The sequence below is a fragment of the Eucalyptus grandis genome, chromosome 3 (assembly GCF_016545825.1).
Source record: "Eucalyptus grandis isolate ANBG69807.140 chromosome 3, ASM1654582v1, whole genome shotgun sequence".
Taxonomy (NCBI): domain Eukaryota; kingdom Viridiplantae; phylum Streptophyta; class Magnoliopsida; order Myrtales; family Myrtaceae; genus Eucalyptus; species Eucalyptus grandis.
The window spans coordinates 11,118,590-11,145,950 of NC_052614.1; the positions used below are offsets into that span (position 1 = coordinate 11,118,590).

Here is a 27,361-nt window from a genome sequence, read left to right on the forward strand (position 1 = left end):
CGTGCCATTAACTTAATACTTTGAGAATAAAATTTAACGAAAAACTAACATAGGGTAAATTTGTCACAAGTGTATCAGTTTGGGGTAAATTTGTCAAAGGTATACCAGTTTGGGGTTTTTGGTGGTCAAAAAAATAGTTCGGAGAAATTTGTCACAAAGTATTCTGCCGTTTGGGGTTTTTCAGGGTATTTGCCTTTATTAATATTAAGGCTACTTATAGATTCATTATTAGAATCTGTGTTTTCATCGGTAGCCTCACCTTCAAATAGAAAAACAACAGCATTATAATGCTTATAATTTTGATGAAATTATGGGCGATTTTTTTAACACGGAGCGAATTTAGGATTGTAACGAAAGTTTGGAGATTTTCTTTTATAAAATATATTTCAAGGCGAGTGAAAGTGACGTCCCGTGGATATGCCGACCGCCTCAGCAGTAAAGCGCAGAGAAGGCGACTTCGTATAAGAAGAGAGAGCGTCGGTGTTCACCTCACAAATTCCACTATAGCGCCACCGTCTCGCGATCGCCATATCCGCGTAGATCTCGCTTTCTGTTCGATCCCTCGACCGGCATCGAGCTCCATCATCAGTTTTCCGAGGTTTGTACGTCCTGTCCGCGTAGATCTCGCTTGCCACTAGTAACCAAGCAATCAGTGATCTCTCTTCTCTAATGGTTGAAGAAATGGTTCTTGATTTTCTCTTTTGGAAAACTGACGATAGTTTTGCTTTGGGTCTGTCTTCGGTATTGGCAACTGACTCTCCTGCGTGGTTGTGTGATTGTGTGTGGCATCGATACGCAAGCACATAATTGAATAATTGGCTGGATATTTATAGTAGCAATTCGTAAAGCTTTGCGGCTGATTTTACTCCTGAAAGTGAAAGCTGTTCGTAAGCACTCGTTTTGTCTTTCTATGCAATGCGGCATCGCTTTCTTATCGCAGTTTCTTGAGCTTGAATTAGCTGGGTTCTCCACTATCGTGCTTTCTTTTGCTCGTAAATCATAGAAAGTTTACCGATGTCCATTTTATTATTGGAAATATCGATCACGTGGACAATTTCTTGGATGAGATCAATAAACTAAATGAGACCATGAAACGAATGCAAGAGGCAGTGTCAGCTCCCTGATGCAGCGGCTGACTTTGATGAGGTTAGCATCCTCATGCTTTGTTTGATTTTAGTTATGCTTTTGATCGCCGGTTGGGTAGATCTCAAACCACCTTCTGGAAAGTCCATGCTTATCTCCGATCACTTTGCAATTCCAGGATGACCTTGAGGCAGAGCTTGAAGAACTGGAAGGCGCTGAGTTGGAAGAACAGCTCCTTCTGCCCGTCGCAACAGTTTCTGCTGCTCCAGTGCATGATATAGCTGGCCTGCTTCCAGCCCTCTGTTCCTCAGGGGACAGACAAGGAGGATGAACTTGCTGATTTGCAGGCTGAGATGGCATTTTGGGCAGGTCGATCTTTTCTTATATTTTCAAGAGCTACTGTTGAGCATTTCATGTTGTTGGTCTATTATTAAGTTGGGTAACCGAGCTCTTAAATTGACCGAAATTCCATCTTTTCCTTGACTACCCTATGATTTATTTCTTTTTGAGTGACAAGTGGCGCAGAAGAAGAAGGCTTTTTTTGGCTATTTTATTATACCGTCATTGTGATCTGATATATCGGTTACATTCCACAGGTCTTGCCGCTCATAGTTACCTGAGGTTGTGTAAAGACTTGTCCAACCCGTACTGTGGAACATTCCCACTGGTGCGCACATACATCGATATTTTCTATGGTTCCATACTGAAAAGACATGTCGGTGGAGGGTGGGCATAATCAAAAGATCTCCCCCTTTGAGACCTGCATTCTGCTTTCCGGTGCTTCTACTGTGGTCACTTATTTTTTTTCCAACTTCATGTTGAACATTAAACTTCTCCTTATGGTTTGGAGGACATCTTTAAATATCTCAGGTTAAATTTTTATCTTCCATGGGTGCCACTGCTAAGATTAATGCGGTCTAGTCTTTGAGGATGGCTCCCTTATCATAAGCCATATGCTTTATACTGTCATTGTGATCTGATATATCAGTTACATTCCACAGGTCTTGCTGCTCGTAGTTGCCTGAGGTTGTGTAAAGACTTGTCCAACCTGTATTGTGGAACATTCCCACTGCTGCGCATATGCATCGATATTTTCTATGGTTCCATGCTGAAAAGACATGTCGGTGAAGGGTGGGCACAATCAAAAGATGTTGCCCTTTGAGGCCTGTATTCTGCTTTCTGGTGCTTCTACTGTGGTCTATTATTTTTTTTCAGCTTCATGTTGAACACTAAACTTCTCCTTATCGTTTGGAGGACATCTTTAAATATCTCAGGTTAAATTTTCATCTTGACTGTGTGCCCCCGTTAAGATTAATGCAGTCTGATCTTTGAGGAGGGTTTCCTCATCATAAGCGATATGCTTTATCATACCTCCATTGGAAGATACGATGGTTGTTTAGTTATTCACTTGTGGCATTGGCATTGGGTAGTTATGTCTAGTCCCTAGAGGTAGGAGAACCTGGTCGAGCATGTCTCTTATTGTAGAGGCAATCACTCTACAATGATCGTGTGTATATTGATGCTTGTAGCATAATCCACGGATAGTGCAAGATTTCTCCACCAGCTTTTAAAAGATTTAGCAGTATTGAGATTCCTCAGTAAGTACCATTCCAGTATCTTTATAAATATCCATCTACCCAGTCACATCCCTCAATAGCAAATATGGGCTTGATTTCACTTTGTTAGTGGGTTTCAGAAGTTGCTTGGATCTTTTGATAGCAATTTCATTTTCCTACCTTTTTGGTTTCACGCGTTTTTCTAAATCATCAAACATAGATGCGCTCAGAGTCTGTCAAAAAGTAGCAGCTTCCGCCTTGCTTGAGAGCGAACTTATTCATGCTTTCTTAACTATATTTTTACTGGACTAATTATTTAGCAGGTGAGCAGAAAATGTTGCTCGGAAAAAAATCGTGAAGTCCGCCATCTGTTTAGATGTTGCTATTTATAGTGTTGTCCGCCATATAGGCCACAGATATGGGGATTTGGGTGTTGGTCGACCTAGTATGATGCTTTGTGGACGTGGCTATATCTGTGCTCATGGGAATTACCTCCTGGTACATGTGTTCTAGCTGTTCTTTGGGTTCTGGAAAATTGTTTGAGCACCGCTGTATGAGTGTTAAATTTTACTGTCAAATTGTTAGGTTATATAACACGTGAAAATTGATTAGTGCATCATGTTAAGATTTTACTTTATGTTTGTCATAGTTGTACAATTTTTGTGATTTTTTGTGATATTAATCAAATTCAAAAGATGACATATTTGTCACAAATATATTAGTTTGGAGTTTTTGGTTGTCGACAAAATTAGTTTTGGGTAAATTTGTCATATGTATATCGATTTAGGGTTTTTTACGGTCATTATGGGTAAATTTGGCACACGTATACTAGTTTGGAATTTTTTTGTGATCAAAAAATTAATTTGAAGTAAATTTATCATAAGTATATCGGTTTGGTATTTTTTAGGGTATTAACTCTTTTTTAAATAAGAGCTCAAATAATAATGATCGTCTCAAATAAGTGCTTAACTTTGCCTCAGGGATGCACTAGCCATCGCCGCTACCCCATCAATGATGGGGCGGGGGCCATAGGCAGCAAAGCTCCCTCTTGCCCTTTGTGTGTCTTTTTTGTTTTTTAAGTTTTTCTTTTATGGAAAGAGAAAAACAAAAAAGTAAAAAAGGAAAAAATTTCAAAAAATTTAAAAGACAACTTGCCCTTTCACTAGTTGGTGAGTTCAAGTCTTTTCTTTTTTTGGACTGATATGGTCACTTTAGTCTTTTATTCTAATTAAAGTCAATTCCAGGTTTTTACTTAAGAAAATAATAATACTTCAAGTTTTTATTTGAAATTTTTCTTAAAAAATAAAATTGAAATATTCAAAAAAAATTTCTTGAAATAAAGTAATGACGATTTAATAATAAAAAAAGTAACCGTTTTCTAAGATAATATTTCATTGAAAAATATAATATTGAGTTTTTTTTTTTTTTTTGTGAAATAAACGCGATATTCATACTATCGTCTTGCTTGGGGACCCATCGACGATAACTTTATCGGACCAGTGCCTGAATTGTTTAAAGAACTCAAAAACGTGGACCTGTAAGAAAAGGGGAGAGAGAGCTGCTCGAGCGAGACCGGGCTCTCTTCCCATTGGTTGCTTTCTTAACTCTCACCTGACGCGTGGAATTCCATTACACACCTACTGTTCGTTATATGAACAGTCGTGCCCGGTGGGGCCCGCCTCGTCAGCCAAGGTCCAAATCCCTTATTGTTGCGCGACTTACGGAGAGGAGAGCCACGGCGAGAGGGCGATGGAAAGTTGGAAACTGCGGTTCCAATTTGATTTTACCATTTTCAAATTTTAGCAAAGCTAACTCTTCTTCTTCTTTTTTTAATTTCAATGAATAGAGCTAACTCTGTGTTATCTTGGTCTAAGATGCCCCTAGATGTACTAATCGTATGAGACGATTACTCGGCTTTTAAAAACTTGAGAGGCAACAATCTGTTGAAAGTTGTGTCTAAAATTGTTTTAGAAAAAATCGAATGTTAAGTTGCTCATATCGACAATCCGTGCACCCAACTTCCTCTCTTTTCAATGTCTATGGACAAAAGCTTTGTGGCTCCGCTTCTTGCAAAAGGAAGAAGAAAATCACCATTCCTATAATTTCGTCATTATTATCAATGATGGCCCTATGTGTTGCCATGGCAGTACTATGGCAACCAAGAAGAAAATGGAAATCAGGTAGTGATCTCCTTCTTTTTCAATTGAATGTTCTATGGCAAGCTTTAGAGAGGATGTATTGCAACCTCAATCAGTGACAGGAGTTGTTTTTTAATTAAATTTGGTCCCATTTCTGACCAATGTGCTTATGTCCTTGTTGTACAATAATTCCAAATTTACTCGCAACGCATTTTGCAATTTTATGGAATTCAATACAAAATTTGGAATGTCAATCCCAGAACGCTTTTGTTAACGGCAGAAGAATGAGGGACAATATTTTATTGGCCCAGGAACTTTTTGCAGGTTTCCATCTTACTCCGTATCCGCCAAGTGTGCCATTAAGGTAGATTTTCATAAGGCGTATGATACCCTCGATTGGGACTTTTTACAGCTTGTGTTGCAGGCTTTTCAGTTTCCTCCGCACTTCATAAAGTTGGTTATGGCTTGTGTTCGATCTCCTACCTTCTCTATATCTATCAACGGTGACCTTCATGGGTTCTTTCCGGGCGGTAGAGGTGTAAGGCAAGGGGACCCAATGTCTCCATACCTCTTTACGTTGGTGATGGAAGTCTTTTCTGGCATATTGATGTCTCGTACCTCCAATCCGGACTTTAAGTATTACTGGAGATGTAAGCCAATTCAGCTCTCCCATCTTTTCTTTGCTGACGATGTGTTCTTGTTCTGTCAAGCGGATTGGCCTTCGATTGTTATGCTCAAAACAGGGCTTGATTTGTTCTTTGCCTGGAGTGGTCTGCTTCCAAACAAGCGCAAGAGTGAAATTTTCATGGCTGGCGGTGAGCTTTCTAGCCGGAACAAGATTCTATGGGCGTTCGATTTCCAAGAAGGAAAACTTCCAGTCCGGTACCTTGGTGTTCCTATTATTTCTTCTAGACTGAACAGAGCCGATTGTATCGCATTGACAGACCGTATCACTGCCAGAATTCAATCCTGGACGCACGATTTCTCTCTTTTGCGGGTAGGCTTCAGTGATACGTTCGTCCTTCACTCTATCCAAGCTTCTTGGACGAGTGTATTCACTCTTCTTGCGTCGGTTCTTGCGGATGTGGAACACATAATGAGGCAATTTCTCTGGAATGGAACTTTGTTGGGCCGAGGAGGAGCCAAAGTGGCTTGGGAGGATATTTGCTGCCCCAAGGCCAAGGGGGTCTCGGCGTTTCGTAACATTAAGCAATGCAATAGGGCTTACACGGTCAAGTACTTATGGATTCTTTTCTCGACAAAGAATCGTTATGGTGCCGTTGGATTCACTCGGTATTTCGAAAAGAAGAATTTCTGGATTGCCAATACTCCAGGACGTGCTCCTCGGATGTGGAAAAAGATCCTCCAAAGACCATATTTTCGTTCGTCGTTTAGGTGGATTGTTGGTAATGGTTACTCCATTTCGCTATGGCACGATTATTGGCTCTCATGTGGGCCGTTGGATTCGTGTGTTCCTCCGCGTTTAGGGAGTCCATTGGTCTTCCAAACGTGCGTAGAGCCGCCGATCCGTATACTCCGGTTGGTGCTTGCTCTTAAAAGTCTCCTAGAAAGATGGTCAATTGCCCTCCCGCCCTTATCATCTATGCACGACAAATTCATTTGGTGTCATGAACCTTCGGTAAGTTTTCTCGTTGCTTCGACTTGGGATTTTATCGGGGTAAAAGGAATCCCGTCCAAAGTGGGCTTCCTTTGTTTGGGATAATGCCCTCGCACCTCGTTATCAATTCATTTTGTGGCTCATAACGAAGAACCGTCTTCCTACTCGGGACGTTGCTATTATCCTATGGGAGAATTGATTATTGTGTTTGTGTTTTTGTAATGAAGTTCCGAACTCGTAATCATCTTTTCTTTGGTTGTCGCACTTTGGCTCCTCGGCCTTCTTTTGGGCCGCCACCGCAACATCCCATGGAAAAATAGAAGTTGGAATGAATTACCTACTTGGGCTACCAAGTTTTTCAGTGGCAAAGACTTCTATCACAAGATGGTTTGTTTCTCTTTCGGTGCTTTATGCCATTCGATCTGGAAGATGAGGAACGCTGCTATCTTCCGGGATGAGACAGTTGCTATTTCTGCACTTAAGAATCATCTTATCAAATCAGTTAGAGATAGAGCTATCTCTTTTTCGAAGGTCTCTCCTTCTCCGAGGAACAAAAGACTTCAAAGGTGCTGGGGATTCGATCCGGCGGTTTTTCGCTCAATGATCGTGTTTCGCTCGCTTTGTTTTAGTTCTCTCCGTTCTTTCCGTTTCGGTTGTTGCGGTGGGTCTTCCCGCGGTTGTAGTTCCCTCTTCCTTATTTGTCTGGCTTTTCTTTTACATCGGCTTCCCTTCACTCTTGATCTGAGAGTGTAGGTTATGGATCCGATCTTTTGTATTTGTCCTTCCCTTTTATATATTTACCTTTTACCAAAAAAAAAAAAAAAAATACAAAATTTGGCATTTTGAGGTCGGGTTATGTTCTCCTTCATTTTCAATCAAAGGAGATTAGGAAATCTCTTTCGATAGGGCTTTTAATCGATAGATTAAATGCATTGAGTATTTTATCTGTATTCATCTTTGTTAAAGTTTGTAAGCGTCAAAGTACATATTTGTAGATTGACCAACTATAGTAATATATCAATGCGGAAGCTATCCAAGATCGTGCAATTTATATCAACACGAAATTATTAGAGAAGATAAACAAGGAATAATAAGGGATGTCAAAGATTTATGTGATTTGATACTAAGTGTTGATATTAATCTATTAATAATCGAAGAATTTAAGTTTAAAATTGCTTACGCGCTCAAGTGTTTTTTATATCTAAATTAAATCCATACCTCAAGTGTTTATTAATACACTCCCTTAGATGTAAAGCTCAAGCACAAATTACCGGATACTCGAGCCCTGCCCACGACCACAAATTACCGGGTATTCGAGCTCAAGCTAAAGCGCTCGTCCGGGCCGAAAAACAAGAATCACGAACTCCTTATTCCTCTTTCTTGCCTGCACTGCTTTTAAGGAATCTGCCGCGCGGCCCATGTGCAGCTCCCTTAACAAAACGAGAACAAACTCTCCTTCTTTACTGTGCAATCATGTCTTTTCGACCAAAAAAAAAAAAAAATCATGTGAAGAGCTGAGAAAAAGAAATCCTACATTTTCCTTTTTCTTTTCTTTTCATTTCTAATTACCCTAGTCCCACGTTGCTTTCTTTTCATCCCCTGGTCGAAAGATCTCGTATTAATAGGTTTTAAATTATGCATGTTAATTTCCCCGGGACATATGGTATAGTTTTCTGAAACTAGGTTACTGATTCAAGTTCATATGTTCTTACAGGATAGAATGCGGAGTTACCTTCCCCAATGTAAGTATTTTGAGTTGATGTGATTTAGTTGGATTAAGATACTTATTTAGCGAATAATACGGCTGCTCGTGAGAGGGTGATGGATATCGCATCTCAAAGCTCATAATTTTGTGACCAATGCACATAATATGAGCTTTTTTTCCCCTTTTTTTATTGCCGAAAGATCCTATGAGACTGTGACGACAGTGTGATTGAAATTTGAGAGTAATATTCCTGACTAAAATGAGGTCGCGCTCTGCATCCTCCTCAATTATTGATAATTCTTTTTTGTTGGTCGGTTGATGATAATATCTTCACGCGCCATGCGTAACCCCACCTTCAGCGAAAAGCCTGGAAATAGAAAATTGCAGAGGGTAAAAAGGAGTACGAGGGGACATTGGGATGCGCGTGGAAAAACCGAAAATGGGCACCGGAAGAACGCATAGGATGCTAAGAACATGGGATCGAATATGGGTCAAATGGTCATAACACTGTGCGAGGGACTTACTATATAAACCGCGCTGCGGAAAACAAAGGAGAGGCGCTAGTTTTGCTGTCGGAGAACGAAGGAATTGGAGGCGATGGAGACCTTCTGTTCAGGCATGGAAAACATCAGTATAAAGCTCGCCAATTTCTCCGGCGGACCACCGTGCCGCGATCTCCAAACCCGCCTCGATCTCGCTCTCGCTCTCCGTCTGATCCCTCGCCGGGCGTCCAGGTCCCCCGTCGGTTTTCCGAGGTTCGTATGCGCTTTGCCGCTGTTTGTTTCTGCGGATTGATCGACCCTGAAAGGATTGCTCTGGATTGGTTTGGTTCGTTTTTTGTGGTGTTGATAGGATATCGAGGGTTTCCTTAGGGCCGTGATCAATCATGTTTAGCTGGATGCGCTGGCTTTTAAAGAAACTTAATCTGGAGACCGACGCTCAGCGTCTGTCCACGACGATGGACAAGTTGAACATGGTACAGTTCCTGCGCTTGATTTTGAGTTTTCTGCTTCTTTTTTTTTTCTTTTCAATTGTTGAAGAAATGGTTCTGGGTTTTATTTTTCGGGAAAACCGACGAGCAGATGTACTTCCTTGAGCTCCCAATGGGGACCTGTGCCTGGGACTTTTGGGTCCATTTGGTTCAATTTTGAGAAAATGGCTTTGCATTCCTCAAATATCTTTGAATGGATGGGCATTTTGTGAAAACTTTGAGAAAATGGCTTTGCATTCCTCGAATATCTTTGAATGAATGGTCATTTTGCGAAGGCAAAGGCGTTTGGTGTATATTTTGCAAAGCAATTTAAGGTGAAAAGAAAAAGAAAAGAAAAAAGGGAGGAGGAGATGCAGCTGCGTGAAGAGGGGAAAATCGTGGGGAGGTGGCTCGATAGTGGTGGTGGTGGTGGGGAGGTGGCTGGTGGCTGGTGGCGGTGGCGGGAGGCGGCTCGTTTGAGGTCGGTGACCTTAGGTGACGCCTTGGGTTGCGCAACCCAGCCGCTTGTGTCATGCCGACCTTAGGTGACGCCCTGGGTCGCTCCACCTCAGCAGCGGCACCTGGGTCGCCTGACCTCAGGCGAGGCTTCCTAGCGGCCAGATCTAGCCGCTTGCGGCTGAGCGCCGCCCGCCAGTTGAGCTTCGCGGTGGAGCAGCAAGTCCAAATCCAAGGAAGAAGACGATAAACAGTATTTTTTGAGGGCGAAATGGGAAAATATGATTATCAGTGAAAGCAATATTAAAAAGAAAATAAAAAAACTCATTAAACCTTAAATTAGCATTCCAAAAATGACCTGCTTTGGGCTTTCAGCATTAAATGCTAACATTTGGCAAATGGAGTCTAAAAAATTTTAGCCTTCTAGCGATAGTTTCGCTTTCGATAATTTTTTTTTTTTGAACTACGCTTTCGATAATTGAGTCTCCATTTGATTGTGTATGGAATTGATGCGACTGCATACTTCAATAATTGGCTGCATATTCATAATGATCCATAACCTTTCCGGCTTATTTTGCCCCTGAAAGCGTAAGCTGTTTGTTTTGTTCTTTTTCACATGTGGATGTTATCTGCGGCTATACGTGCTAAGTTCAACCAAGGCACAGAATCACACATTTATTCAGTGCATCCAAATTTTTTTATCTGATTATGTAACGGGCAGAAGACATGTATTTGTAAAAATTTCCCGAAGAGTCCATTCTTTTACGTGGAGAGTCTTTTTTATTTTGATCTCCCCTGATGTTGTGAGTAATTAAGAAATGCATGCTTCAAGTACGTATGATAGTAAAATCCATGCATCTGCATTTCTTTATATAAGATGCGGATTTATTCGATTAGATTATAGGCTTAAATAAGATTGAACTTTAGTCTATGCAAATAATTACGGTAGGTTATGTCATTTGTATATTTAACTGGTTCATTTGGCTCCTCTGTCCTCCTTTCTGTACAGAGACTCAGAAAGCTGAAGAAAGAGGCGCAGGCTTTCGAAAAGAATGCTTCTGGAGAAGTTGAGAAAGCGAAGGAGTTTATAAGAGCAGGAAATAGGGAGGGTACGGTCATTCACTTCGACTTTTTTCCTGGATAGATACCTTTTACGCCTTTGCTTTTGTTATGTTGTTTCTCGGAGTTGCTTCATTTGCTCAACCTGTCCACTGGTTATCAGGAATGGAGTTTTGTACATGATAATTCAGTGCAAATCCACATAAACTTGTCCTTACATTCATTATTTCATTGTTTGTGGCAGTCAAAGCACTTTAATCTGTCATTGCATTCTGATCTGTGCTTTCCTTTGTATAATTGTAACCTTACTACTGGATAGCAATCTTAGCACGATCAATTCTTTTACCATTACATTTTGTTGTTTATGGCCACAACTTTATTTTTTTCATTGCTTGTTTTCTTTTCCCTTGTAACTCTGACTTGCAACTATGCAAGATTTTTTTTACTTTCATATGATACTGGAAGCTCTATGATGGCATTTATCAATTATGGAAGTTGGATAGTTGTTATCTTATTGAGGTAAAGTTGTGCCTTTGGGAATGCAGCTGCAAAATTATGCTTGAGGAAGAAGAGGCTGTATGAACAGCAGATTGAGCAATTTAGACATTACGAATTTCAGATTGGGGAACAGGTGAGCCATCAAGATTCAATGATTCAGAACTTCCTTGATATCTGCTTCTGGAATTGGATGACTGATATGGGAATGGTCCAGATAATAAAGTTGAAAGGAGCAAAAGCAAAAACTGAAACTGTGGATGCTCTAAAAATTGCAGCAGCAGCAATGCAAGAAATGGAGAAGGCAATGTATGTCCTACTTTTGTTTTCCTTTCTGAATTCCAGAATACTCATTTTGTTGATATTTGTTTCTTTCTATGCAATGTGGCAGCACTTTCTTATTGCAGTTTCTTGAGGTTGAATTAGCCGGGTGCTCCATTATTGTGATTTCTTTTGCTTACTGATGTCTATTTTTTCACGGCAATATTAATGGTAGGGGTAAGATAATGAATGAGGTTGATCTAATGGCAAGCTCGAGACAAACTCAAGATTCATTGCCAACTACTTCTGGCGCAGCCACTGAAGTTGATGAGGTTACCATCCTCGCACTTTGTTTGATTTTAGTTGTGCTCTTGATCACCGATTTGGTGGATCTCAAATTACCTCCCGGAAAGTCCATGCTTATATCTTATCACTTTGTAATTCCAGGATGAGCTTGAGGCGGAGCTCAATGAACTGGAAGGAGCTGACCCTGTTCCTCAGAGGACAGCCGAGGAGGATGAACTTGCGGCTTTGCAGGCTGAGATGCCACTTGGAGCAGGTCAATCTTCTCTCCTTTTTTCAAAAGCTAGTATTAAGCATTTCATTGTTGTTGGTCTATAAGTTAGGTAGCTCTTAAATTGGCCGAAATTCCATTTTTTCCTTGGCTGCCAACGATTTCTTTCTTCTGTATGGTAAGTGGTATAGGAGAAGACGACTTTTTCTTTGGCTATTTTGTTATAGTCATTCTGATCTGATATTTCAGTTACATTCCACAGGTCTTGCTGCTCATAGTTAATTGAGGCTGTTTAAAGACCTGGCCAACCCCGTATCATGGACATTAAGGTTTTCATGTTCTCCAATACCAAAAGTTGGGGTGTGTTTTTATCATTTTAACCCATCAAGGGAGCTCTGTACCACGACAGTATCCAGGATTCCTTTTTATCGAGTCTTTGCTTTATCTTCCGTTTGTCCTGTATATTTGGCGGGTTGATTACTATTGTTGTGTGGGGGTCTTTAAGGCGGTATTGGAATGGCTCATTTTCCAAGGACTATTCCTCCCTTTGTGCCTGCTGCAATGAGCTGACCTTTTCTTACTAGATGATGTGGAATTTCATTTTCTCGGAGAGAACCTCAACAGTAGCTTCTCGATTGTGCACCAACTTGCAAAGTTGGGCTGTGCTGTTCATAATTTTTACTTCGATCTCGAGTGGGCTTCTTGGTTTTGATCTTAGGACAGTCTCGAGCTTCCTCTGGAAGTACTATTTCTGTGTCTATGGATATCTATAACCTAGTCATATATCCCAGAAGAGCAAATAAAGGCCTGATTTCAATTTGTTAGCAAGGTTTCAGACGCTGCTCGGATCTTCTGATGCAGCAATTTCATATCCCTACCCTTTTTGCTGCACGCATCTCTCTCGGCAAATCTGGCAATGTAGATGCGCAAGATTAGAGAGGGAGAGAGAGAGAGAGAGAGAGAGGGGCAGGCTGCTTGTGGTTCAGGGAAAAGAGGGAGGGTTAGGCTGCAACATAGCTCGTATTTTTTGGCTGGAAACACAAGACCCTTTCGGAAAAAATGGCCATCCGCAAGATTAGACCGAGGGAGAGAGAGAGAGAGAGAGGTCCGCGCGAGTTCGCTGAGGCCTGGCTATTCTCAAATCTTGTCCAAAATCGTCCCCGGAAACAAAAATTTACCAAACGCGATTCTTCGTCCCAAACTTTTGGTTCAGGGAGGGCGAGCTCGCTCACTGCCGACGAGGCTCGCGACGCTCCGTGAGCGTCGCCGCCCTCGTCGGCGTCGGGCCGCCGATCCGGCGATTGGCCAAATGAAGAAGAAGAAGAAGAATAGAAAAAAAGGGAAAAAAAAAAAGGAAAAGAAAAAGAAAAAAAGAAAAAAGAGGAAAAAAAGTAAAAAAGTAAAGAAATTATTTAAAATTTATTTAAAAATCAAAAGAAATTAATTTGGAATAGAATCAATTAATACGGTACCAAACACAATTCTATTTCAGAATCAAAATTTTAAATAGCTACCAAACGCGCTTTTTTACTCGGGGTTAGTTTCCCAATAAAAAAATAATCATTTCTAGCCGAATCGCTCCCGGAATGTAATCGTTGTTAGCTGCCATAGCTCGTCAGCTGGAATGACAAGACCCTTTTGGAAAATGGCGTAAGATTAGAGAGAGGCATGCTCTTTCAAAGTATGCTTATCCTTTTGGAAAATGGCGCAAGAGGGAGGGAAGGAGGGAGGCATGCTCTGTTGTATGATCAAAATTACATATCACCCCCAATCTCATCAAGCATTAAAACCGATTCAGCTTGCACATTCAGAGAGGGTCAGCTAATATTTATTACAAGTCTAGGAATCTGCTCTTTCAGTTTAATAGATTTGCATCAGAATCCGAGAGAAATTGGATGCGACGCCTGGTGTATATGCCATTTGACTCTGTGGTATCTAAGTTCCCAGTGTTGACATCTCCAGGTAGTCCAAATCATCAGTAATTCCCACCTTTAGTTACATTTCAGCACTAGAACTTCAGTTCTAAGAAACTTCGAAGATCAGATAAGCTAAAACAGCTACTTCAATGAAGCAGCTCCTTGCTTAAGAGTAAACTTACTCATGCCTGTGTAACTATATTTTTCGCCGGACTAATTTATCAGGTGAGCAGAAAATGTTGCTAGGAGCAAACCGTCACATTTGCTAATGGTTTAGATGCTGTTATTTATAGTGTTGTCAGCCAAATAAACTGCAGATATCCAGATTTTGGGTATTGGTTAACCTACTATGATGCTTTTGGACGAGGCTATATCTGTGCTTATGGGAATTACCTCCTGGTACATATGTTCTAGCTGTTCTTTGGCTTCTGGAAAATTGTTTGAGCACCACTGTCTCAGTGTGAAAATATTGTCTGCAAAATTAAAACCCCAGAAAGAATTTAAAAGGCAAAAATAGAGAAAATTCACAATGTTGCAAAATTGCTCAAGCGGTTACTTGAAGACTGAAATAAACACTTAACAAAGCAGAATCTGTCAGCAGCAATACCTGTCCATCTATTGGCTGCTGCATGGGCAACTGATATTGCATCCCCTGTCCACATTATTGAGGAAGAGTCAGCTAGTCAGATCGCCAAACAAAATACCATTAAGAAAGAAACGTGAAATCCAGGATGGCTTAAGGAAAAAACTAGAAACTTGAGCATCATAAGACCGGCTTTTTCTTAACTCATTGCTTCAAAGGCAGCTGGATCATTGTCTGCATATTCTGCCATCTCATCCTAAAATATCACACAATGGACAATCAATAATACTCCACTTTTACTTTTGGATATCGATAAGAATGGGGGAATAGTTCAACCACAACCTTCAACTCATTGTACTTCTCCTCTACTTTTTTTAGGTTGCTTAAAGCCTCCTCTCGTTCATCCTGGTCAAACCACAGAGGAAGCACCAAAATATTTACTCTTCACTCTTAGGAGCATATTGCCTATTGTTGAAGAGAGATCCACTCACAGATTCCTCCCTTCCCTTCTTTAATGCATTGCACTGATCAGCTAGCTCCGCCAGCCGCCTCTTGCTACTTTGGACGTCAGATTCAAGTTTCCAGTACACATTTCGCAGCTGTGATTTGGTTACTCTGTTGTTATTGTTGAGAAAGTGCATAATGAATGCAAACAAAGAGACAGCTTGATGCAAGCCTAGGGTAGGCTTTCTCAAACAGTAGGATCGGGAGAGTGACTCACACACGGAAACAGGACGAACAGGAATTTCAGCACTGCACGAGCTCAGGAGAACAGTCGTATCTTTGTCAATACAGATCGGATCGACCTAATTCCAAAGCCAAATGAACAAAGGCTTCTAGATCTACAATTTCTCTGTTTTGGGTTTTCTGAAATAAGCACTGTAGGATGGTCAAAATTGGGTTGGAAATAACGAACAGAATAGGAAAAGATAGAAACTCCGTTGGTTGCTCTTCTAGGCCTCCAAGGAAGTTGAGGGGGAACCGATTCTTCTAGATTGATGACTGCAACTCTTCAAGGATGCAGATTTCGAAAGCTCTGACTCTTCAAGGACGGAGTGAAAACTCTTCTAGGTTTTCAAATGGATGAACTCTACAAGGTTCACGATACTTGCTTCAAGCAAAGTTTTTCATTTATCAAAAGTCGTCTGTCTTGTACAAGGGATTGGATGGCATATATCATCAAAGAAATAAAAACAGAGCATTGAAACTAGAAGAAATAAAGACAGTGTTGAAACTAGGAGAAATAAAAACGGAGCATTGAAAATAGGAGAAATAGTAAAGAGCATGGAAACTATAAGCTAGTAAAAGCATCACACGAGCTCCCAAGGTGTCTTTCAAGCTTTCAGAATGGACTCAAGATATCGATACGGCTTCTCGGTTTCGTCAAGCTTGAATGCGGGCCGATCTTCTTGGTCGAGAGAGCTGGTCTTCAATGTGGACTGCATCACAGCTTTTATAGAATTCAGGTCAACAGTGGAGTAAACAGTGGAGTACTGATCTTAAACTGGTTTCCGGCGCAGCTAGGAGGACTCCATAAATATACCTGAAATTTTAAGCAGATTCCCACAATTAGGCATTTCAAAGATCTAGTCAGTCAAAAGTACTACATGAGTTTAGTATCAAAATGACATGGGGAGCAAAAGAGTTAGGAAGCATCAATGTACGACCGGTCACGCCGGTGTATTTCCTGTTGGTATAGATTTGAGGGGGGAAAACTCAATTCCAGAAGCTATGACTTACAGAAGTTCCAATCTTGTCCTTCGAGACTAGGTCATCATCAACCAAGCTTTGGACAACATCTTTGACAGACTGGGTGATAACACCTTTTCCGGGTCCCAATTTCTCAAGCTCCTTTAGCTGAAAGGTAACAATATAATGTACTTCCAATAAGTGTTATCGACTTGTATTTTCATGGATGAACTTAACTAACATGAGTGAAGCCTTTATAGTTTATGAATCTAGAACCCTGGGGACTAATCTCTCTCTCTCTCTCAAACAAGAAAAAGTACTTCCGATAAGTGCTATCGACTTGTATTCTCATGGATGAACTTAATTAACATGGGTCATGGATGAACTTGTATTCTCATGGATGAACTTAATTAACATGGGTGATAACTTCTTTCTAAACTACAAAATCAGCAAAAACTCTCTCCCTCTCTCTGATTCAACTTCTTTCTAACATGGGTCATGGATGGACTTAATTAACATGGGTGATGCTCTCTCTCTCTCATTCAACTTCTTTCTAAACTACAAAATCAGCAAAAACTCTCTCCCTCTCTCTGATTCAACTTCTTTCTAAACTACAAAATCAGCAAAAACACGAAAACTTCAGTCACACCGAAACATGTCGAGAACTGTAAGGCAATCAATTAATACGGTCAGAAGCAGTGGAATCTCACAAGGAAGAAGTCCTGCGACTCATAGAATATCTGAAGCATCTTCTCTCGCTTCTCTTCCAAAGATAATCCACGTTTCTTCGACTGCAAACAACCCAAAAAGTAAACAAACATGTAAATCCACGGCACCATCTGGCCACCAATCCACAGTCACCAAGCAAGAGAACAGCAATCCTTCGAAAAACCTAACAAAACTCACTACAAACAACATCCGGAAATCGAAGCGATGTAGCAAAAATCAAGCACTCAAGACTCCAGAGGATCCAGACAGCCCTAAATCCAAAACTACCATCAAGCATCACCCAACGACTAGTTTGACTCGAGAGGCACAGGCGATTATTCAGCGTCACCCTAGAACTCGAAACTCGAAACACTAGCTGAAATCGCGAACGAAATGCTTTCTCCAAATGTAATCTAACCTCAGATCAGGCCCAAAAAAACACAGATGAAAGCACGAATTACAACGAGAGATTCGGGAACGAGAGAGAGATCTACCATTTCTGTTGCACGATCGATGAAGGGAGCGGCGAAAGAGAAGAGGAGTTCGAGCTGCGGGGGTTCCGCGATTTCTCTCTCTCGTTCTTCTTTTTGGCGGGAGTTCGGTTGGGGTTGAAGCTCCCCGGGAGCGAGGTTCGAGTTTGAGTTCACTCGTTGGATGAAGGTTGGTATATTACAGATTGCTCCCAAACTTTTCACCTTATTACATTTTTGCTCCCCAAAATTAATGGGGTAATTACCACAAAAGTCATAAACTTATTGTTGAGTTACCAATTTGATCTTAAACCTTTCAATTTTGCAATTTAGTCTTAATTATTTTTACAATTTTCCAATATAATCATCTTGATCAATTTTGAGGATTGCAACCCCCATCAGTCACAAAGAAAGAAAAAATAAAAAATTAAATAATTATGAAAATTGTCCAAATTAGTGTTGGTACCGATCATGCCACGTAGGATAGTCGGTGTTTATATTTACAATTTCCAATCAAAATAAGTTGCAATGACTATATTGGTGAATTGTCAAGAAATTTAGAATTAAATTGATCAAATTAAAAAATTAAAAGTGCATTGGCATCTATAAAATAGGTTTAAGACTTTTTCCCAAAATTTGACAAGTATCAAATCGGAGAGGTAAGTAATGACACGCATGTGCATATATATATACACACCCACATGTATATATGTATAACACATGAACCAACATCATACAACTTGTAGATGACATATTTTTCAGTATAATTTGCACCCAGCACATTTCATTATCATCAAATAATACTAGCTTAAATTACTCGTGATGTATTCTTTCATTGTTTACACAATTTGACAATATATGCGGGGAAGAGGGTTAAATGTTGAAAATATTGAACATAAATCAATTCAAAACACTCAAATGTCCAAAAAATTAACTACTAAGAGACATTTTGTAGAGTGTCTAATTAGCTTAAGACGGTCTAAACGCCAAAATGGACCGATAAATTAGGATAAAGAGTTTGTCGATCACTTAATTCGGATTATGTTTTTTCCAATTTTTCTCATTTAATTCATCTAAACAATCGAGTTTCTCTTAGACAATGTGATTCTTACATTATCAACTATATTTGATTGAGAAATATTTATGTAATTATTTTTAATTTATTAAGAGAATAACGGTATGCTTTAGCCATAAAAAGATTCATAACAAATAATTACAAATTGTTATGGGGTTTATTTCTTCAAAAATTTATGGTTCACAACATGCTATTATTTTAACAATTATCCAAAGATTGTTATGCTCGTAAATCCCTATGTGATTTCTTCAAAAAGTAGTATCCTTGTTCATTTAATTCAACTTTTTTGCGATAATAATGCAATAGTTAGTAGGTGTTAATTAACAAAAAATGCAATGGCAGGAGGAGGAGTCTCAATACGTGTGAGCCCAACACAAGCGAGCCATAAAGCCATATTGGTCTCACCCGATGCCCGACCACGACTCGCAACGGTTAAGCTCGGTAGTCAAATGCGGTCGGTGGATAGCTATCTCCTTCTTCCACTAACTCACATTTTCTGTCATGTAAGGACATTAGCATATGGCGTTGTGTTTCTGGGCTTCTTAGCTCCATCAGCTACGGTTGTAGCATCGAGCTTCAGGATTCATGAGTATTTACATGCTCCGAGTTGACCTTTTCTTTAATTTTATCCGTACTTCTATTTTTCCTTTTGGCCCTACTGCTTGCCGACCGATCTGCTGTTTTCTATCTGTTTAATGAGAAGAAATAATTTGGGATGCTTTTTGTATGCACAAATCAAACGCATGAATAAGTGGGTCAGTTCGAATCTCATCAATTGTCAATTGTATTCCTAGGACCAATGTGTTTCTTGAAAGGTAGATATGGTTCTCCCGGTCAGAGATCTAATAAAGAAAAAAAAAATCAGTGAACTGCCTCTTTTTCCTTGTATAGTATTATCTTGCTTAGAAACCTCTCGACGATAGCTTTACCGAACCAGTGCCTGAAATTTTGAAAGAACTCAAAAATATAAAGTACTTATAAGCTAAGTAGTACCGACATGCAACATACAACACGCGACTTGATACGACACGACACAATATGCCGACACATTATTTATAAAAACATAAAAAATTCTGATTCGTTTGGATATGTTATATATTAAATATATATTTTTATATATACATGATAATTTATTATTTTTATGATTATTTTAATCAAATTCATTTAATTCAAATTCACAAAGAACCTATAATGAAGTTACTTTAAAAGCATTAATCAACTATTTGTTAATATCATTCACTATTTTAATTTGAAAAATTCAACTTCATTTCAATAATTCATAAAACTCGACGAGAAAAAAATAATCCACATTTTGGACTCACTGTTAAAGCATGTTTGAAGAGAAGAGAAAGAAAAGAACAAATTTAGGAGTGAATTGTATGTTACAAAAAATGAGAGTTAGAAGAGAAAATAATATTAAATTTTTATTCTTTTCCCATTTATTATCTTTATTATTTATTATTTTTCACATAATTACATTTCAACCTCTCATTTATTGAAAATTTTTAAAAGTGACTCAGTATGTGTCGAAATCATGTGATGGAATTCCGAATTCGCATATTGAAATTCCTGACTCAGTGTCATAATTAGGCATTCATTGATAAACATTGTTCATCGAGTGTTAAAGAGTGTCATGTGTGTGTTGGAAATGTCTGATATGATATAAAAACTTTCGAGGTGTGTTTACGTGTCTTAATCTATAAGAAAAGAGGGCGGGCCCACCACGATGGAAGAAAATGCTTGGAAGTGCGATCGTTCCGCCCTTCTCGAGGAGGGGGGAGAGCCCAAAAAGATGAAGTACCCGCGAGGAAAGAAAAAAAGGGAGAGAGCACCTGCAGCAAGATACCGGGCTCTCGTCCGATTGGTTGCTTGACTCTCTCGCGATGCGCGCCCGCCCCGATACGTGGAGTTCCATTACACGCCCAACCCCCACCCCCGCGACGGAAGAAAAAGCTTAGAAGTGTAAATCTTCCGCTCCTCCGATAGAAAAAGAAAAGGAAAAAGAAAAAGAAAAAGAGAAACAAATAAAAAATAAAAGGAAAAAATAAAAAATTATTAAAAAATCTTAGAAGTGTGAATCTTCCGCTCTTTTATTATTATTTATTTATTAAAAATAAAAATATTCATTTAATATAAACCCCGGAATTAAAGATGGGCAATCCCGAGCCAAATCCTGTCTCAAAACCAACAAAACAATAAGGGTTCATAAAGCGTAAATAAAAAGGATAGGTGCAGAGACTCAATGGGAGCTTTCTAAAAATGGAGTTGACCACGTTGCGTGTCGATTTTCTCGAAACTCGATGTTGTGTTGTGTCGACGCGTATCACGTGTTGATATTACTTAGGATATAATAAAGCTTAAGCACAAATTACTAGATATTCGAGCTTTGCCCAAGACCAAATAGCTCTACTCGTGCAACCGAAAATAAGGACCCCGAACTCCTTGTTTTTCTTTCCAAAAAAAAAAAATCATTGTTTTTCTTTCTCGCTCGTAATGCTTTTAAGGAATCTACTGTGCTGCCCATGTACAGCTTCCTTAGGCCATGTTTGGTAACCAGCCAAATAGTAAAAATTTGTATTCTTTTGTTCTCGAGAGTAATTTTGGAACGAATCATGTTTGGTAAAATTTTTATTCTCGGAACAAATTTCTATTTTCTTTTGTTCTCGGAATTAGATTTGGAACATCATCAAGAATCAAAAAAAAAAAAAATTGATTCTTGTTCCCGAAAACGATTCTAGAATAAAGCCCATATATTTTTTCTTGTTTTTCTTCCATTTCCTTCTTCTTTATCTACTACCACCGCCGTGGTTGCCGTCTGCCACCCATCGTCGCTGGTCGCCGGCAATCGGTCCGATGAGCTCGCTGGAGGTTTGCTGTCACGCCCAAACCCCAGGCACACGCACATCCCTCGGTGATCAACTAAAATTTTGCGACATTCCTAGGATGCGTCACCGACCATTTTCATTTTATGCACATGTGGAAGCGAAATAAACAGATACCCTGACAACCATCGAACACTGGGATAGTGGAAAGACAAGCTAATTATCACAAACCACTTTATACACATGCCAAACCAGTCTTACAGGTCTATTCACCTAAATCTACTTCAAAAGGAAATTACCAGGCCACCTACACTCCGGACCCTTCAGCCTTAGCTCCGGGTTCTCCAAACTAGGAACCTGAAAAATTTAAACCACGACGAAGTGAGACAATGTCTTAGCGAGTCAACATCCTAAACCCCGATTAGGACGAAAATTCATTCAGAGGCGTCCTAAATATGCACCACACATAAACTTACCTCGCCTCGGCACGACCTTGCAGATTAATACATCTCATACACACTTATAAACGTAGCAAGTGTAATCAACAACTGGAAAACATATCATTTCATCATAACCAATCACACGAGTCTCAATTATAAGGTAAAACCGTTATAACGCGTTCTATACCGTGCCACATAATTTTGCTCCATAATCAGGCGCGGCTATGCATGTTCCAGTTCTTATGGCCCATCGGCCACGACCAACTCCCAGTTGGTGATCATCCAGACTCTCGCCGGGCATTTGATTAAAATCGGGCATCGTCTCACCCCGTTGGGCATGGTAATGTCTAGAACTCCCGCCTAGACAGCATCCCATAAAGGGGCATCGGTCTGGCCTCCACCGTGATCGGCTTTCGGACCCCCATCGTGCATCCAATAAATTCGGGCATTGCCCCCAAACTCCCGTTGGGTGACGGGTTCCCCTTAGTGACCATGCACGCATGTCATCAACCAAATCCATTTCTTATCTTCCGTCATCTAGCCAAGAAAACCAAAATCCCTTTTCAAATAATAAAACTTGCAACTACCTTCTTTTTTTTTGGTTCAAAACCTTCCAAAATAAATTCGTATAGGGTCATGTACTTGAAATTAACTTGCCAAACTTTGCACACATCTAGTATAAAACCTCATCGTTTTTTGAGCACATAAAACTTAGCGTCAAAACCCGACACCATATTTCTTTTCTAATTTCTTTTCCAAACACCCCTTTTTGGAACTAAGCTTTAGTAACCCCTTTTTTTTTTTGTTCAAAACTTCTAGAAATAAATTCATAGGTGCTCACATACTCAAAATTAATCTGTCAAATTTTGCACACACCTAATTTAAAACCTTATTGTTTTATTGGGCAATTAAGTTTTGGTGTCCACACCTGACACCTTATTTATTTTCTATTTAATAGTCCAAAAAATCACATTTTGTAATAATACCGGGCAACCAACATAGAGCAATCCATCTCATCTCATCTCGCACAAGTTCTAAGCATGCCAAAAGTCCGCCAGGTCACTAAATATATGTTAGGGATAAGTGTTCAACAAGCTTGACACCAAGAACATTTCAGTCTAAAACTTGCAAAAAGTGCATTTAAGTCCTACAACTTGTCAAATTGTTTCAAATGAGTCCTAAGATCGACGCCGTTAGCCTTTTCCGTTAAATATGCTTTGACGTGGCATTTTAAATAATCTTTTTATTTTCCACGTGTATTTTTAATTATTTTTTTATCCATTTTAAAAAATATATAGATTTAAAAACTAAAAAAATTAAATTTATTCTTATCCTATTTTCAACAAAAACTAAAAAGAAAAGTTAAAAAATTTATTTTTAAAATTATTAAAAAAAATTACTAGCTCTTCTCCCCACCACCGCGGCCGCCGTCGCCCGTCGCCGGAGCCGGGCGACGGTCGCCGGCCCCAGGCGGGGGGTGGCCGGGCCTCGCCGGCCCCCGTGAGGGCCGGCGACGACTCACCCGGGGGCGACGGCCACCGGCCCCCCGAGGGCCGACGGGCCCAAATCGGGGCACCCTCACTCGGCTCGTGCGGGTGCCCCGGATCTGGCTCGCCGGCCCTCGCGGGGCCGGCGGCCGTCGCCCCCGGGTGAGTCGTCGTCAGCCCTCACGGGGGGCGGGCGACGGTCGCCGGCCCTAGCACGGGGCCGGCGAGGCCCCGCCACCCCCGCTCGGAGCCGACGACCGTCGCCCCAGGCCCCTCCGGCGGTGGCGGGGAGGAGCCGCTGTTTTTTTTTTTTTTTTTTTAATAAATATTTTAAATTTTTTAAAGTTTTTGGTAAAAATAAGATAAAATGAATAAATTTGATTTTTTAGTTTTTAAATCTAATTTTTTAAAAATAATTAAAAAATACACGTGGAAGATAAAAAAATTATTTAAAATGCCACGTCAGCATATTTAACGGAAAATGCTAACGGCGTCGATCTTAGGACTCGTTTGACAACAAAATCACAACCGTTTTAAAAATGCAGGCCACTCACGCGTCTCCAAGTTTAAATCTAGAAACCTAATCAAACGAGTTCAGAAAATTCTCAAATTTGAATATGTTGTAAAGAACACATAAAAAAACATTTTTTTTTTTATGAAGACACCTTAATCCAAATATTTCTAGATTAAGCCCAATAAATTTCTCAATCCAGTACAAAAACTGGATCCGTTTCCAGAAATCACGTTTTCAAAAACCAGCTTGGTTCGAGATCCAAAACTTGTCCGTTTGATCTAAAATTTTAGTATGATAAATTGAAAGATGTGAAAAACAACTTTTGTGAAGAAACCATTTTGAACTTCAAACCCTAAGAGTTGATAAAAATCCCTAGAATCCCAAAAAGTCACAGATTCAAGCACAGTTCGAGATTTTGTTTGCAAATGACGAAGTTGAAATCTCATTCTTTTAAATCTTTAAAAAATCTTGAGTAATATATATGTCATAGCTTAGGATGTCTAAAACATTTTTCAAGAAGGAATTAATCTCAAAATCTCAACACATTTCGATCCATGAAAATGGCAAATGCGGAAACCTGATCTGGGAAAAATCCACTGAATTGGACTAATCCCTCCTCATTACTGCTAATTTCACCAATTAGATCAATACTAATACATATTAAGGCTAATCTAACCATTTTAGATTAGTACTAATCCATCTTTAAAAAAACTCACTTAGTACTAATCTAACTAAGCTAATCTAACATAACCTCCTAAGTGCAATTAACAACTTAATCAAGGATTAGGGAGTTAACTCACCGGATTAGAGAATAAATGGGTCACGGCGATGGTGATGCGACGGCGGTGAGATTCCATGACTACGGCGTCCCCAAAGGAGGCCCAGACCAGGCTGAAAACAGCCTTGCAAGCCCAAGGCTTGCTGCTGGAATTTCAGTTATGCTTCTAAGGAGTTGAGCTGCTAGTTGTTGTTCGGCGAGCTGGATGCGAGGCTGTTTGGACATGGGCTGGCGACGGCAGGGGGTGTTGCTAGACGATGGGCTGTTGGCTAGTTGGTTTTGTTTTGCAACAAGAAAATGGAGATGAAGAAGATGAAATGAAGAGGAAGAAGGGAGAAGAAGTAGCTGCTGTGGTTTTGCTGGAGGGGGGGGATAAGGAGAAGAAGGGGGAGAGAGAGAGGGGACAAGGGGCCTTCAAGGTCTTACTGTTGTCCAATGGCTTTCTAAGACAAATATCCAAGTAATGAGTGAAGACCACAAAGTCTTCAGCCTCCCCAAAGGTCAAGGCAGTAGCCAATGGGGAATTTCTCTCCAAGACTTCACCAAACAAAGCCAAATAAAGGCCAAAAGCAGCCAGCTCCTCAGTCCTACGAATTTCTTGAATTTCTTCTTCAATTTCGCACCAATTGACTTCAATTTGATGGCCCCAAAAAGCCATGGCAGCAGCCCACACAATTTCCCTTTAAGCCTTCACAAAACAACTCAATTTGGTAGCCAAAAATGGCAGCCAATGTGCCCATACGAATTTCCAGCCCTCTTCTCTCAATTTCCTCACCAATTAATTCAATTTGGCCTCCAAAAATACCAACTAAGGTGCCCAAACAAATTTCCATAATTTCCCACACAAACCATCTCACTTTGAAGGCCAAAAATCCACTTAAAAATGCCCATCCAAATTTCCTTAATTTAATCTGCCAAATTTCGATTTTCCGTAGAAATTCTCAACTTGACGGAATTTCTTCAAAAGATGAGACGAGGTTCTAAAAATAAATCGTGACATGCTCGAACTTTCGATTCCCAAAACCGAGTTATATTTCGTGATTAAAATCAACCGGACGCGATTTTAGTCTAATCCAACCTATCAGGTAGCTTTTAGGGATTTTACTGCGATTATATCCATTAACGGCTTCACCCAATAGGTTAGTTAACTCGTGAGTAATCAGCTCAGAGAAAAATGACCATAGACGTGTCGGTGAAAAGCTCATTTCATTTTATTGAGACGGGGTCGAAATTTCAAGATGTCACACTCGCCATCGCACTAGGGCTAGGCAAGGCTCGCCTGCCCATCGGCGAGGTTCAGCCAGCCCCGACAAGGCTCGGCCAGCCCTGCCGATGCTCGGCTGAGCTATGGCAAGGCGAGTGGCCTCACCTAGATCTGGCAAGGTTGAGCCCTGCCGGCGGTTGGGCGAGCTCGGCTGAGCCTTGCCTAGATGCCGGTGAGGGTTGGCTAACGAGGGTCGGCGACACGCCACTTGAAGAAGAAGAATAGGAGAAAGAAAGGAAAAAAAAAAAATGAAAAAAATGAAAAAAGTAATAAAATTATTTAAAATTTAAAAGAAAATGATTTGGATTAGAAATTTTGAGCACAGTACTAAATACAATTCTATTCCGGGAATTGAAATTTTGGACAGTTACCAAACGATTTAAAATGCTTAGAAATTATTCCCGAGAACAGAATAAAAAAGAATCATTTCTGATCATAAATTGTTTCTAGGAACAGAAATGTTACTAAACGCGCCATTAAAAAATCAAAACAAACTTTCCTTTTCTATGCAATCATGTCAAGGGCAAAGAAAAAGAAAACCGACTAGCAACCACACTTTTTTTGTCCTTTTCTTTTTATTTCTAATTACCCTATGTAAGAATTATTATATGACCCACATGATATTATTAATTGATGATTTAATAAATATATAATTACTAAAATATATTTGGCTATGAAATGTTATGACTCTAATGAAATCTTCATTGATAAGTTACTGTTCTTCTCAAAAGGTGTGATTCTCAAGAAAGTTTGAAAGGGAACTTTGATAGAAAAAGCCTCTTGATAGTATGTTTAAGTAAGAGTCCGCTCTTTTTTCCACCCACAATGTAAAAAAAGAACATTCTATCCTATCATCTATCAAACATAATACGTAAAAAAAAGTAACTTAAGGGAGATAAATCGGATTTCTTTCTCTCTTTAATTTTCTGCAATAATTATCTTCAAGAGTATCGTTATGGATAAAATATATGTCTTCATCTTTTTTATTGTGAAAATCATGCAAATCAAAGATCCTATATTTTGTATTTTCCACATTATAGAATTACCTTACCGCTTACACCCTAGACTCACGTTGCTTTCTTTCCATCCCCAGGTCAAATAGTCAAACCTGGACAAGGGAAGCAACTAGTGCATATTTCGTGCCAAATATTGGACATTTATCCATTCGGATCGGGTTCCACGAGCCGCTTAAACTCGAAATACAATTTAACACAAACGTTTAATTTTAAGTAATGAAACCAGGATTATGCATTAAGTACTTATTGGGAATGGCCATGTGAGCAAAAGATCTCGTATAAATAGGGTTAAAAAACGATGCCCGCTAATTTTCCCAGGACATATGGTATGGTTTTATGTTATTATGTTTCATATGTTCTCTCACAAGATAAAATGTGGTGTTAACTATCCCCAATGTAGCTATTCTGGATTGACATGATTTGATTGGATTAAAATATTTATTTCACGAATAATATGGACGATCGCGAGAGAGGGTGATGGATACTCACATCCTAGTACCCATAATTTCGTGATCAATACACATTCTATGAACTTTTTTTTCCCCACTCTGGTCGAGACATTCTATGAGTGCGACGAGAGCGTAACTGAAATTCGAGAGTATTCCTGACTAAAAAAATTAAAGGCCGCGCCCTGTATTCCCTGCATCCTCCTCAATTATTGATAACTACCCTTCAATAAAAGGACTTCAAGGTGGAAATTTGCGGAGGGGAAAAAGAAGAGGATGAAGGAAAGTGGGACCGCAA

General features: G+C 39.8%; 2 protein-coding genes and 2 long non-coding RNA genes across 7 annotated transcripts; 2 read left to right on the top strand and 2 right to left on the bottom strand.

Annotated features, from left to right (window-relative positions):
• Positions 1 to 462: 462 nt before the first annotated feature.
• On the top strand, positions 463 to 2,375 carry LOC104430513. Of its 3 annotated transcripts, none has more exons than XR_005549395.1 (4): positions 463 to 1,146; positions 1,262 to 1,452; positions 1,680 to 1,860; positions 2,085 to 2,375. It is a non-coding gene; the product is annotated as an uncharacterized LOC104430513 (long non-coding RNA). The 3 variants fall into 3 exon arrangements; XR_005549396.1 differs by having other exon boundaries at positions 471 to 598; positions 1,004 to 1,146; positions 1,680 to 2,375; XR_005549394.1 differs by having other exon boundaries at positions 470 to 1,146; positions 1,680 to 2,375.
• Positions 2,376 to 8,641: 6,266 nt separating this feature from the next.
• LOC120291392 (vacuolar protein sorting-associated protein 32 homolog 1-like) lies at positions 8,642 to 12,545 on the top strand. Of its 2 annotated transcripts, XM_039308675.1 has the most exons (8): positions 8,643 to 8,855; positions 8,953 to 9,076; positions 10,536 to 10,635; positions 11,131 to 11,216; positions 11,298 to 11,389; positions 11,577 to 11,673; positions 11,789 to 11,900; positions 12,118 to 12,545. In XM_039308675.1, exons 2-8 carry the CDS (start codon positions 8,987 to 8,989, stop codon positions 12,135 to 12,137), a joined length of 597 nt encoding a protein of 198 aa, XP_039164609.1. In that variant the 5' UTR covers positions 8,643 to 8,855; positions 8,953 to 8,986; the 3' UTR covers positions 12,138 to 12,545. The 2 variants fall into 2 exon arrangements, with proteins under 2 accessions (XP_039164608.1, XP_039164609.1); XM_039308674.1 differs by having other exon boundaries at positions 8,642 to 8,855; positions 11,789 to 12,545.
• Positions 12,546 to 14,553: 2,008 nt separating this feature from the next.
• On the bottom strand, positions 14,554 to 17,381 carry LOC104436526 (meiotic nuclear division protein 1 homolog). The gene is made up of 7 exons (XM_039308677.1): positions 17,246 to 17,381; positions 16,754 to 16,834; positions 16,095 to 16,211; positions 15,860 to 15,897; positions 14,846 to 14,969; positions 14,697 to 14,759; positions 14,554 to 14,610 (listed from the first exon to the last, which is right to left on the bottom strand). The coding sequence occupies exons 1-7, from the start codon at positions 17,246 to 17,248 to the stop codon at positions 14,554 to 14,556; spliced, it is 483 nt and encodes a 160-aa protein (XP_039164611.1). The 5' UTR covers positions 17,249 to 17,381.
• A 3,901-nt stretch (positions 17,382 to 21,282) lies between these two features.
• On the bottom strand, positions 21,283 to 24,691 carry LOC108958047. The gene is made up of 3 exons (XR_005549400.1): positions 24,360 to 24,691; positions 21,746 to 22,095; positions 21,283 to 21,475 (listed from the first exon to the last, which is right to left on the bottom strand). It is a non-coding gene; the product is annotated as an uncharacterized LOC108958047 (long non-coding RNA).
• Positions 24,692 to 27,361: the final 2,670 nt, after the last annotated feature.